At 41.1% G+C, this 13,696-nt stretch overlaps 1 protein-coding gene across 1 annotated transcript in view; it reads left to right on the top strand.

Moving 5' to 3' along the window:
- The window catches only part of MEGF10 (multiple EGF like domains 10), a 112,999-nt gene extending 101,706 nt beyond the window's left edge, over positions 1-11,293 (top strand). The window contains exons 19-25 of the mRNA XM_035099947.2: positions 2,258-2,386; positions 4,724-4,960; positions 6,328-6,455; positions 7,013-7,136; positions 7,514-7,558; positions 7,934-8,140; positions 9,013-11,293. Of these exons, the coding sequence (XP_034955838.2) occupies positions 2,258-2,386; positions 4,724-4,960; positions 6,328-6,455; positions 7,013-7,136; positions 7,514-7,558; positions 7,934-8,140; positions 9,013-9,173 (1,031 nt within the window). The 3' untranslated portion in view covers positions 9,174-11,293. The remainder of the gene's footprint in view (positions 1-2,257; positions 2,387-4,723; positions 4,961-6,327; positions 6,456-7,012; positions 7,137-7,513; positions 7,559-7,933; positions 8,141-9,012) is intronic.
- Positions 11,294-13,696: the final 2,403 nt, after the last annotated feature.

Here is a 13,696-nt window from a genome sequence, read left to right as displayed (position 1 = left end):
AGTTAAGTGAAACTGAATGCACAGTAAGTGGTTGAGTCGAGACTTCGCCTTGCAAGGCTCCTTCAGTTCACAGATTTGGTGGAGGGCCTTGGTGACTTCAATGAAATCAATGAAACTAAAAGTAGATAGGTTTTGTGGCAACATGAGAACGGGGCCTTCTCTGCAGTGGCTCCCCATCTGTGGAATGCTCTTCCCAGGGAAGTTCACCTGGTGCCTTCATTATGCACCTTTAGGCGCCAGGCAAAAATGTTCCTTTTTAACCAGGCCTTTAGTTAACAACAACAACAACAACTACCCCGCCCTTCCCGGTTTAGGAACCGGGCTCAGGGTGGCTAACAACGAATATAAAACATCAACCAAAAACAACTTAAAAACAATGTAAAATACACATCAATGTAGCATCACCGGGGCAACTGGCCAAGTTAGTCCTGCTAAGGCCAGCAAGGAGACCAAGGAAAATTTTGATGTGGGGATCCAGAAGGGTTTCTTCATAAAAAAGGAAGGGAAAAGGAATGACAGATCAGGCTAAATTGAAGGCCAGGCGGAATAACTTTCTTACAGGTCCTGCGGAAGGAGATCAAGTCCTGCAGGGCCCTAGTCTCATGGGACAGAGCATTCCACCAGGTCGGTGCCATCACTGAAAAGGCTCTGGTCCTTGTGGAGGATAGTCTGGCTTCTTTAGGGCCTGCGACCCTTAAGCTGTTACTATTTGTGGACCTGAGGGTCCTCTGCGAGGCATAGTTGATTGGATTAGGCTGTTGTTTTTGTTGTGATATTGTGTTTTGTGGATTTATATTTTGATTTTGTTCTGTGAACCACCCTGAGACCTCTGGGTGGTATATAAATTCAATAAATAACAATGAAATAATAATAGTGAAATGCTTGAGGTTGCAACCCTAACCAGAGTCACAGGGAAGTAAATACCATCAAAGCAAATAGAGCTTACATGTATAAGATTGGGCTGGGGGCTTCTTCTACTCCAGTGGAACCCAGCCTATCTGCACACCATACATTTAAATCAGATAATACATTTAAAGCACACATAAGTCCTGGCAACTGTAGTTTACTCCTCACAGAGCTACCATTTCTAGCCCCTTTTAGAAAATGCAGATCCTGAGACTCTTGGGGGGGGGGGTGGAGTCATGAGTTTAAAATATATGGCATGTGTGTAGGACTCCCTGCAGCAGTGTCTTAGTAGATTGTGTTCAGGATTTTAAGAACTTTTAGAAGACCACTGGTGACTGTTAACATCCTTTATCAAACAGTTACTTTTGTTTCATTGTTCTAAGAATAATTATTTTTGACACACTGCAAAGAGGAAGCAATACACTACAATTATGCTTTTTTAATTATTTTTAAATGTGCATTTTGGGGGTACAAAATGTTTACAGTTAATAGTCAGGAGATTGAGCTTCAATCTGAATAATACATATCTACCTAGGCATAACTTGTAAAATATGTGGCGCAACAAGAAAAATTGAAGAAGTTGTTTTTGTTCTGTGAGCTTGCCATCTGTCTGGTTTCTTAGCCGTTTAACACTCTGGATTTGAGTGGCGCTTTCTAAGAAGCACAGTGCCAGCTTCCCTCTGTTACTGAATAAATGGAACCTCTTTAAGCCTATATGCTTCAATCATACTTGATATGCATTTGTGAACATAATTTAAACACATCGATTGGGGCTGATTTTTTTTTGAACTTGCACAATGAAACACTGCCACCTAGGGATAGCCTGTGAAATCTACAAGATTTCTTTCAGTGAACTATAAAAAGTACAGTAGGAGGTTTGAAAATGGCAAATTGTAGAGTTTTTAATTCTACACAAGCCAAACTTTCAAAAGAGGAACAGTGGAAAATTAATTTTAGTGTTCTGTAAGACGATGGCCGCATTCTAATTTGGGAACATATAGAAGTTTCATTAAAAAATAAAATAAAAACAATTTATTCCATAAGCACATTACATTAAATCACAATACATTTAATGCCTTATTCGTTGGCCTTTCTCTAGAAAACTGCAGAACACCTGGAGATAAAATTGTTTGATGTGTTGCAGCAATGCTCTGATGTGAGGCAGCAATGGTGTGTGCTGCCTCCTCATTTTCCATTGGTAACCAATTAAAGATCTCAGTTACACACACAGTTCTGATTTACTAAATCATGGTTACCATCACTGAAAGATTTCAGGTGAGCACAAACTTCAATAGGCTAAAAGGGGTGGGTGGGAAGCTGCAGTTCATACCTTGTTGTTCTTTTTTTACAGAATGCCCCTCAGGTACATATGGTTACGGCTGCCGGCAAATTTGTGACTGTTTGAACAACTCAACTTGTGACCACATCACAGGAACCTGCTACTGCAGCCCTGGGTGGAAAGGAGCGAGATGTGACCAAGGTAATATTTTCCTATAATGCCAAAATAAAAAACAAGCATTGAAATGGTGATATTTATGCAGGGCTGCAAGAAGAATCGCAAAATGATGACAAAAATGCCTCACCTAACTTCCCCGCGCCCACCAAAAAGGAAAAAAAATCTGAGAAAGGAAAAATATGATATTTCTTCTACTGGAATACCCTAATTAGACAAGTGGTCAGTGTTAGAAACTGAAAGATGAAAGCTAGGAGCTAAATGGCACCTTAAACCTAGGTTATGGGCGCAACATTGGAATATCTAGGTGCACTTTTTAAATAGCAAGAATACAAAGTTGAAAATGAATGAACTGCAGCTAAAATCTTAGATTCGTTTTTCACAGGGTCTAGTCCTTCCCCTGCCCACCCACCTAATATTCTTAAGAGGGTCTCTTCTCCAGTCTTCAAGAGTTGCTGGAAGTGGGGAGGCAGAAAAAGGTCCTCCTTTCCTTCCACCCTGCAGTTTTAATCTGAAATCTTAGGCGGAGTACTGTGCCCAGAGCTCAGAAACTATTCTCGCCAATGAAATTCCTTTCCGCAAAATGCGCCTGGAACAATGGGAGTAGTTTTGAACACTGCAAGTGGTCATGCTAGGGTGATGCGACATGCCGTTATAGGGCAATCCTTTGCATATTTACGCAGACACAAGTCCCACTGCTTAATTGCAAGTATGATCAGGACTTCAGCCCAACAGTGCAACTGGATGCATATTTAGTCAGAAGCAGGTCCCACTGTTCTAACAGGGTTTACCTATAACTAAGGCCACAATTCTGTACCCAGTTACCGGGGAGTAAGTCCCACTGAACTCAGCGGGCTTGCCGAGCAGAAGGTCGGTGGTTCAAATCCATGCGATGGTGTAAGCTCCCGTTGCTCTGTCCCAGTTCCTGTCAACCTAGCAGTTCGAAAGCACACCAGTGCAAGTACCGCTGCGGCAGGAAGGTAAATGGCATTTCCGTGCGCTCAGGCTTCTGTCACGGTGTCCCGTTGCGCCAGAAGCGGTTTAGTCATGCTGGCCACATGACTCGGAAACCTGTCTGTGGACAAATGCCGGCTCCCTCGGCCTGAAAGCGTGTGAACCTTAATTGAATGCTATCCAGAAAAACGTAATTTCCGTGTAGGCATTTATAGGATTGAGTTGTGGTCAAGGGCATAGCATTGTTCACCTGACTTCCTAATGTTGAGTGCTGCTGCTGGTTACTGAGAATACAGCATGGCAGCAGAGCTAATCCAAAAATCCTGCTGGCGTGCCCCTGCTAGCGTACAGCTGCCCTGCCATCTCACCTGTCTCCCTCTCAGCAACAGGCATTGCCAGTGACACTTGGCTTTAGGAAGACAGGTGAGAAACAGCAGCACCCCCTTCACTACCCTGCTGATTGCTGCTGGTTGTAATAAATTATATATATATATATATATATATATATATATATATATATATATATATATATATATATATATATATGCCACCCATCTTGCTGGGTTTCCCCAGCCACTCTAGGCAGCTTACAACATATATAAGAACACAACAAAGCAGCAAACATTAAAAAACAAAATATCCTCTACAAGAAACAAACAAACCGATTAATTAATAGAAACCAACAGCAACAATAACAATAATAAACTGTTTACAGTTATACCCAAATTAAAATAACTGCCAACCCCAATTAAACATTTAACCAACACCAACCCAACAAAAACAGCAGGAACCAAAATTAAAGTCGTTTGAAACATTTTAGCCAGTTGTCCCAACCCAAGAGTGCAGACATGAGGAAGTAATGTGGGGGATTTCTAGATTTGAATAACGAAGGACCTGACTTCTAGCTTTGATGATGTTGCAACCTGATGGCACATGCTTTGGCGATCCTCTGATATATACGTAGTGCATATATCTTTCCCCCAGTATAATATGCGTCTCCGATGTTATTTCCTTCTTCTTTGCAAACATTACAAGTAGCAACAGAACATATCAGCGCTGGTTAATGCACAAATGGTTGTAGGTGTGTTTCGACTTGCAATCTTAGGTACCTCCTTCCTACCTGCTCCTAGGAATATATTCTAGGCTGCCTGACAAAGTGGAATGGTAATTTGGCTCCCAAACTTCCTGTTTCGGTGTGGATCATTTTGCTCGATCTTCTCTGTGGCACTTGCACTTCATCAAATTGTGGGAAAATTGTCCGCATTTTATTTAATGAGTGTTCACTTTTTGCTTAGAGGATGTGACACTACATTTAGTATATTAATATGGAGTAAGCCCCATTGAACGTACTGAGTAGGCACTGAAGTTAAAACTACGTCTTACATGCATATTGTCTTTCTTCTTTCCCAGCTGGAGTAATTATAGTGGGAAATCTGAACAGCTTAAGCCGCACTAGCGCTGCCATCCCTGCTGATTCTTACCAGATTGGAGCCATCGCTGGCATAATTATTCTTGTCCTTGTCGTCCTCTTCCTGCTAGCACTATTCATCATTTATAGGCAAAAGCAGAAGGGGAAGGAAACAAATATGCCTGCAGTTACCTATACTCCTGCCATGAGGGCCATCAATACAGACTACAGTATTTCAGGTAGGAACACAGTAGTGCAAAGCGTAATCCTGTCTATGCTGAGTCCCTACCTTAGCAAATGGCAAGTTTTCTCTGACTTTCAGAACTGTTTATCCTCTTTTAGCTTAATCAAGTTCATATGGTGTGTATTTTCATGCACTTACAGGTGATTAGTAACACTTTACTATGTCAGCAATTTCTGTAGTGACACAGTGCCTATAGCAAAGACTCTATACAAGCAGCACCCCTTATCTGTTTATTTTATTATTATTATTTTAGTATTAAATTTGTACACCGCTCTATACCCATAGATCTCAGGGCAGTTCACAACATAAATATTTTTGTTTATTAAACTATTTATAGGCCGCCTTTCAGCGCAAGTCTCTCCAAGGTGTAGGTCGCTCAGTAGAACACGAGGCTCTTAATCTCAGGGTTGTGGGTTCGAGACCTATGACGGGCGGGGGGTATTCCTGCATTGCAGGGGGATAGACTTAGATCAGGCACCCCCAAACTGCGGCCCTCCAGATGTTTCGGTCTACAACTCCCATGATCCCTAGCTAACAGGACCAGTGGTCAGGGATGGTGGGAATTGCAGTCCAAAACATCTGGAGGGCCGAAGTTTGGGTGTGCCTGACTTAGATGATCCTCGTTGTCCCTTCCAACCCTACGATTCTGTGATTCTAAAAAATGTTTTCGCCAAGTTTGCCCATGGTTTTGGGCTACAATAGACGCTGTCAAACGTGGCTAGCCAAGGACCATCAAGATGCTTATCAGAGAATCACTCTAGATTACCATTTCACATTCTAGTTTAAGGAAAAAGCTGGTTAGCCTTAATCGCAGTTAATATTCCTTCCAGTAAACTTTCAACTGTGGTTAAAGGAGGAAGAAATTTAACTCGGGGAAGTGGGAGGGCTGTGTGAAAAAAGTAAATATCCCCAAGACTGACTCCCAGCATGCTAAGCAGGGAGAGCTAGAAGGATACCAGTTTTCTGTGTGGGCTGTCTCATAGAAACGGTTTGGAGAGGGAAGACAACATATCCGTATTTGTCTATATCCTATTTAAGAGGTTGGTGAAACAAGCAGGCGGCAGTGGTTGAGAGACTATAAGTAGCATGAGCGACAGTTGGAGAAGAAAGAGAAAAGATATAACATATAGAGATGCAGGAAGGACAAGAGATTCCTATCAGTCAAAATCTGAAAGGCAGTGGGATTCTGTCATATAGAGGAAGATGCATTTTAGGAACAGAAAAACAATCCGTATTGATCATATAAATCCATATTAATGTGTATTTTAGTTCTAGGCGAACTGTTGGCTAGTTCTTCAGCATAGTTGCGTAAGGCCAAGGATGAGCAATGACGCAGCATTCACTTTTTCATTCCTTTCACAGAGACTATTCCTCACAGTAATGGTGGCAATGCTAACAGCCATTACTTCTCCAACCCAAGCTATCACACTCTAACACAGTGTTCAAACCCAGTGAATGCCAACAACATGGACAGGATGACTCTGGCAAAGGTAAAAATATAGATTAGCTACATAGGGAATGTTGTTCCTGGTATGTTACATGTATAAAAGGTTAGGGGACCTGGGTGGCGCTGTGGTCTTAAGTCACTGAGCCTCTTGGACTTGCCAATCAGAAGGTCGGCGGTTTGAATCCCTACGATGGGGTGAGCTCCCATTGCTCTGTCCCAGCTTCTGGCAACCTAGCAGTTCGAAAGCACACCAGTGCAAGTAGATAAATAGGTACCGCTGTGGCGGGAAGGTAAACAGCATTTCTGTGCGCTCTAGTTTCCGTCACAGTATTCCGTTGTGCCAGAAGCGGTTTAGTCATGCTGGCCACATGACCCAGAAAGCTGTCTGTGAACAAATGCTGGCTCCCTCGGCCTGAAAGTGAGATGAGCGCCACAACCCCATAGTCACCTTTGACTGTACTTAACTGTCCAGGGGTCCTTTACCTTTATATGTATAAAACGCCATATATTTTTATTTGCACTACAGTTACTCTCTCTATGATAAATGTTGCCAAGTGGTTGCCATCTTTATTCTATGCCTTCTGTCTTTATTTGAAACAGTCAAACAACAACCAACTGTTTGTGAATCTTAAAAATGTGGATTCTGGAAAGCGAGGCCCTGTTGTGGACTACACAGGAACCCTACCTGCCGACTGGAAGCATGGAGGCTACCTCAATGAGTTTGGTACAGAAATAATAATAATAATAATAATAATAATAATAATAATAATGCCAGTTTTGTGCATCACAATATGTATTTTGGGGGGAAAAGACAAAATGCCTCATTTCCATCTCTCTTTGCAAGGAGAATATGGTGATGTTTTTCAGCTATCTCCCCAAGAGTATGGCTTCTGGGAATCTGAATCTGATATACAGGCAGATTAATGCAGGCTCTTAATATACAGTTATACAGATCTTAGGATGGCAACAGTGACCAAGAAACTTGTGCATTAAAAATGAAAAGACTAACTTGCAGTAGATTTTTAAAATGGCTGTTTTGGGAATTTAACGCTGCTGTGAATATCCCAATTTAATGCCATCGTGCCTCTCAATATTTTACAGGAGCTTTTGGAATTGATAGAGGCTGTACGGGGAAATCTCTGAAAGGTGAGTTTTCTTACAGATCTAAATATATTGGGGCTCAGGGAATGGTCTTTGGGCATCTTATGTTGCAGCCTTGTTGAAGCTAAGCAGCCATGGGCCTGATCAGTTCTGCATGTGAGCTCACTGGGACCTCCACGATAGACTGGGTTAGAAGAGCAATAAATTGGTACTTGAAAAGGAGCGTTGTGGATATCGTTTTGTTCATTGGTTTGTTTCACTGTGTTAAAATATGAAATCCGAAAATGTCAAAGGAGACTTGCCAAAAAGCAAAAAGATCATTTAATTTTTAAAGATCATATGCATTTTGCTTAATTTTGTCATTAAAATATATTATTCTTTGAAGAGTACAATTAAAACATGATTTTTCTGTTTTCTCAGATCTAGTAAAGAATTCTGAATACAATTTAAGTAACTGCTCCTTAAGCAGTTCTGAAAATCCTTATGCCACTATTAAAGACCCACCAGCATTGACACCAAAACATACAGAATGTGGATATGTCGAAATGAAGTCTCCAGCACGAAGGGATTCTGCCTATGCAGAAATTAGTAACTCTGCTTCAACCAACAAGAATGTCTATGAAGTTGGTGAGTCCCGGCGGAGTGTTTTGCCATCATTGTACACACAAATGCACATCCTGGAAGCATTTCTCACGTTAAAAATAATACATGCTGTAAGGGTGCTGTTGCAGCTACTCTTGAGTAACAACATCCGAGTCTGCTCTGTCTTTAAGAGTTTTATTGTGCATAGTATTTACAGTGCAAAAATGGTAAAAAATGACCTCTCAGTCACTCACAGAATCTGGGAGTGGACGCTTCCTGTTGCGCATCCAGCATAAGAGCTTGGGAACCCCAAAACACCGCGCGCGCCCCTTGCGTTTCGGTGTGCACCTTAAATCAGGCGACGGAAGTGGATGCCTGCTTCCCTCCACCTGTTGGTCAGGGCTTTCCTACAGCTCTGAGCCTTAACTGCTCCATCCCGCTAACTTCCTCATTTCCCCCACCTGACCCGCTGTTGCTGCTGCTCTCACTGGTCGAGGTGCTGGTGTGGAGGATGGGCAGAGGCTCCCTGTACTGAGGTCCCCTGACACGTATTTTACAAAGGGTGGCTGAACTGAAAACCAGACATCAGCTCACAATGCATAATAGATGAACATATGCAAAACAGTGTTTCATTCATGTCTTTATTTAGTAAAAGTAATTCTAGCCCCTTGCCCTTCATCCATATACATACTAGGGTATGCTTAATTTTGTAGCTAGCTCGCATTTTCATGAATATATACTGAGTTACAGTTATTTCACAGTCTTCTTTAATGTGACCGAAGATTGTTTGATGCTGTATCAGAAATATTGAAGGCTTTTAAAGTACAGAAAACCACAGCGGGACTACTATTAAATTAAATGTGATTGTTCATCCAATATTGGAGCACCAACGTGTTTGTATGTTTTTATTATTGCAGAACCTACAGTGAGCGTTATCCAGGGAACGTTGAATAACAAGGGACCTTTCAGCCAAGATCTTTACGATCTGCCAAAAAACAGCCACATTCCCTCTCATTATGACCTGCTGCCTGTTCGCGATAGTCCTGCATCTTCAGAGAAAGACGAAAGCAGCGAATGACACTCGAGGTACATTCTGGAGCACAGCGGAGCTCTTACGGAGAACTAGGATCTAGTGATCCCTTTTCTTCTATTTCACCATCTGCATTCAGTAAACATTTTGCTGTACATTAAACCAGGAGACTCAAACTATGGTTTGTATACACTCATGGCAGATGGATGGATGCCAGGCTTGGAAGACCCTGTCAGTTTTTCCATTGCAATTAATGTTTAGAGAAAGAACTGCCAAACATGTACTGGCTCAAAGGTACAAGCTTGAGAACGATTCGTGTGCCAGCTGTGTTGTTGTTCCTACAATGGACAGCAATTTTTTTTTCACTAGCTCAGCTTGCATAGTTGACATGCAGCCAAGACTGTACAACCTACCAAATACTCACTTAGCCACGTCATCTGAGTTACTAGTTACTGTGGAAAAGAAAAGAAACAAATGCGTTACTGGGTTTCCCCCCCACATGTAAGGAGAGATGCTGGATTGGTTTGGGAAAGCCAAGGCAAAATACTTAGTCCATTGCTGGTAATGGAAGTATAATACAGGAGTTGTTTTGAATGTCTGGGAATTCCTGGATAAATGTGGCTAAAGGTTATGTGCCATAAAATGTGGTTTTTGGCACCGATGCTTTCCAAATGATGGGCATGATTGAGACTCACGGTTAGCAATTCCGAGTAAAGTTTCTGTTCTATGCAAGTAATAATGCATAACATATCAGCAATTGTTCCATAAACGTGCGTTAAGTGGTTTATTTTTGTCAAAATGGATTGAATGAGTGGGTAAGAGAAAAGGCAAAATGTAGTGTATGCTGTACATTTTAAATGCAAGAGAAGGTTTCAGTTTTATAAACAAGTAGCACTTGTAATATGGAATAAGAACAATGTTTGATCAATCTTTGTGCGTACTTGTTAAAAAGGCACCTTTTCTTTTTGTAATTGATTTAGGGAAAATATGCTTAAGCTGGTCTTTTGCATTGCTAATAACTTGGTACATATACCCCACATTTCATTAAGTTGTATCTCTATTTTAAAATAATGTAGTTATGTTTTCTAGTGCTTTAGAATAACAGTGCAGAAATATAATATTTTTTACCCTTGTAGGTTTGTCAACGCCCCCCCCCCCCATTATGTCTGCTTTAGAAGCACTGTTTTTTATGAAGAAAAAATATTTAGATATCAGTTTCTCCACCAGAGATAGGCTAGAAAAGTAATCTTAAACTAGTGTGTAAACTGTTGAAATTATTCAGATTTTTTTAAAAAAGAAAACTGATTTAATGTTAATGCAAGGGATAATGTTCATAACAAGAAACAGTATTAAACAGAAATAAATCAAATTATTTCCCATCAACAGTTTCAACTAATATTTTCACCCTGGAATTGTCATCTTTCTGTTCCAAAGGAACATTTTGTGTGAGCCAATTTATAGTTGAGGTGTCATTGAAAGATAAAAATTGCAAAGAAATCTTTCTCTTTCCCCTGCCCTCTCTCAATGTAGACAATTTAACCTTCCATTTCTAGATTATTTCTCGCCATAATGGGAACAGAGAAAGATGTATTAAGTGTAATTGTTTATGTTTTCTTTAGTTTGCAACATCTCATTTCATCTTCATGGTACATCTGAAACCTAAAGCTGATAAGTAATAAGTTAGGCCTTTTAGGTTACCACCTCTGAGCATGTTAGTAAAATGTTCTACTGTTGGTTCTCAACCTTTGTACAATATGCTGGGTTAAATTCAAAGAACTATGATCCAACAAATGGAACTGAAAACAACTACTGATGTAAAAGCTTTTCTTTTTTGCCACTATGTATTCCTGGGACACTGAAATTGAAAGATGCCCTACTTTGTTTTACTCACTCTTATTTAAGCTACTCTCTATCAAAAGGCATTGCCATAGCTTGTTTCAGCCATTGGCATCCTGCGTACTAAAGGTGTGTAATTTTTGTTGGACCATGCAAATATAAAAGACAAAAATTGAATTGGGGTTGTGGGGTGTGGTTTTTTTTTTTTGGAATTTGAGCAACACAAATACCTTGCTGTAGAATAGGTTTGGTATGGTGTTGGAATAGCTCTACAATCTTTTGTATTGTGTTACAGAAACTCACAAATAAAGCCTATCTTTCTTTTCTTTTGATGTCGTGATTGCAGTTTTATTTCTAGCCATTTCAAAGCCACAAGAAATTTGTATGGTGAATTTTTATTATTTCATTATTTCATTAATTAATTTATATACTGCCCTATACCCGGGGATGTCAGGGCAGTTCACATAATAAAATCAAGATATAAAACCACAAAATACATAACAAAAATAAAACGACAACCCCCTTACCCTTGAACCCCATTAGCGTTGAAGTGTCATGAATCTTTTAATTCTTTACAGCAGCAACATTCCAGCTATCTCTTAGTGAAATTTCCATTACAGGAATAACCATTTGGTTCTGTTTCTCAGAGTCTTTACTATTTACAAAACTTTACACTGGTCACTAATAAATAAATAAATAACAACTAAAGCAACATAATCTTTTCTTCTTTTTGCCATCCAGCCAGAAACCTAACGCTGACTCATTCACATGCTCATTTACACTGACCCAGACCTTAGTTGATCACATGACCTATAAGGACACCTATTGCTGGGGAAATTTTCTGTTGCCTAGCAACTTGTTCAAGACCATTTTCAAGTTTCTTCTAGAATATTCCAACACAATTTTCTTGGCCTTCCTGGAAACGCGGCGTTTGCAGCTCCCAATGTTGCAGGGGACAATTTGAAGTGTTCGGCACCGTTTTGGGGGGAATCAGGATATGTCGGAATTTTGGCAAAAATCATGACCTGTGGGTAAGGGTGTCGAGGGCTCATTTTTTTTACCTTTCGTTAAGCATGGGGTTTGCAGTGCCAAACGTTGCCAGGGGCGTTTTGCAGGTGTTAGGCATCGTTTTCAATTTCCCCCTCTCATTGGCTTCCTTCATCTTATCTACATTCATGTTTACTTTAGATGAGAATGTCACAAGTTGTAAGAGCAATATAGATCCACGAAGCGCCATCGACTCCTACTCCCTTGAAAATGTTCTCGGCACAAAATCGGTACAATTGAAAACGTATGAGATATGCTCTTGACTGTATTTGGGTTATTATGATTGTAAAACCTGATGTTAAGACTGTATAAAATTAATAATAATAATAAATTATAAAAGGGGGGAGAGAGAGAAAAGAGAAAATGTTCTCAGCAGAGCCAGCCTTTTTAATATATATGCACAACTTTGCAGAAACCCAGGAACTTCTCTCAACGGGTTTTTTCTTTTCCCAATGCCTTGTGCACACCTGCATATACAGTGCATTAAAAAATGAGATACAGTACGTACAAGGATTCCAACGCCAAAAGAACTGTCTTTGCCATCTTCCATCTGATCCAGAAGAGGGCAGTAGTATTACAGTATATTATGGATAAAGAAAACCAAACATGAACTGCACAAGTGATCCTAATTTAGAATATTTTCTGCTGCTTTAAGATGGGTCTTTATATAAACATTGATACCGTAGATTAATTACAATATCAATTTGCTCTTTGTTTTGCCGCTGTTTTCAAACCTTTTTACCGTATTTTACGGACCATAACCCACACTTTTTCCCTCCAAAAACTGAAGGGGAAAAGTCACTGTGGGTTATGGAAATCAGGCTGATCCCGCCCCCTCCGCGGCTGCAGCCAGTGACAGGAACGTGGGAGGGGGGAAGAGCAGCCTGAGCTGGAGGGGGGGCGCGGATGGGAGCTCCATCCTTCCTTCCCCCCTCTTTCTTTCTTCCTTTTTTTCTCTTCCTCCCTCCCTCCCTCCCTCCCTCCCTCCCTCCTTCCTTCCTTCCTTCCTTCCTTCCTTCCTTCCTTCCTTCCTTCCTTCCTTCCTTCCTTCCTTCCTTCCTTCCTTCTCTCTCTCTCTCACCAACCCCTCCCTCCCTTCCTCCCTCCCTCCCTCCCTTCTCTCTTTTCCCTCCCTCCCTCCTTCCTTCCCTCTCTCTTCCCCTCTCTTGCCCCCCCCCCGCAGTTTTGATCCCACTCACCACACACAGTAGGAAGGAGAACCCTGAACAATGGTGTGCAAGCCCTTATATAGACTTTTGAAATTGCCCACCCTGTAGCCCAAGACCACCACCCCAAAACATCATACATACACCACAGAAGGAGGTGATCTACAGCAGAAATCGTGTCTGCTAGGATACCTGGTAATGGTCACTGATTGCATTACCTGGGCAGTCTGGCCATTCTTTTGCGATGGTTAATACTTTAGTTCCTGAATCCAGGTCATAGGCTCACCCTATTCATACACAAACATACCTTTAAGACAGGATTTGCAAGCAAAGAGACAATGGGAAGGCTTTCCCCATTTGCCTCCCTTACTGCAGAGGAATATTTGAGGTCATTGGAAGAGTCAAAATGGCTTCAGGATTGCTCTTCCATCCTATTTCAGACACATGGTTCATATATTTAGATATGTGTGCATTTCAGGATCTAGAAAGGTAGACAGTAGGAAAAGGGAAGTGCGGGGCGGC

This window comes from Zootoca vivipara, chromosome 11 (genome assembly GCF_963506605.1).
Source record: "Zootoca vivipara chromosome 11, rZooViv1.1, whole genome shotgun sequence".
Taxonomy (NCBI): domain Eukaryota; kingdom Metazoa; phylum Chordata; class Lepidosauria; order Squamata; family Lacertidae; genus Zootoca; species Zootoca vivipara.
The sequence above is the reverse complement of the archived record's forward strand: the minus strand, read 5'-3'. Positions and strand labels throughout refer to the sequence as shown.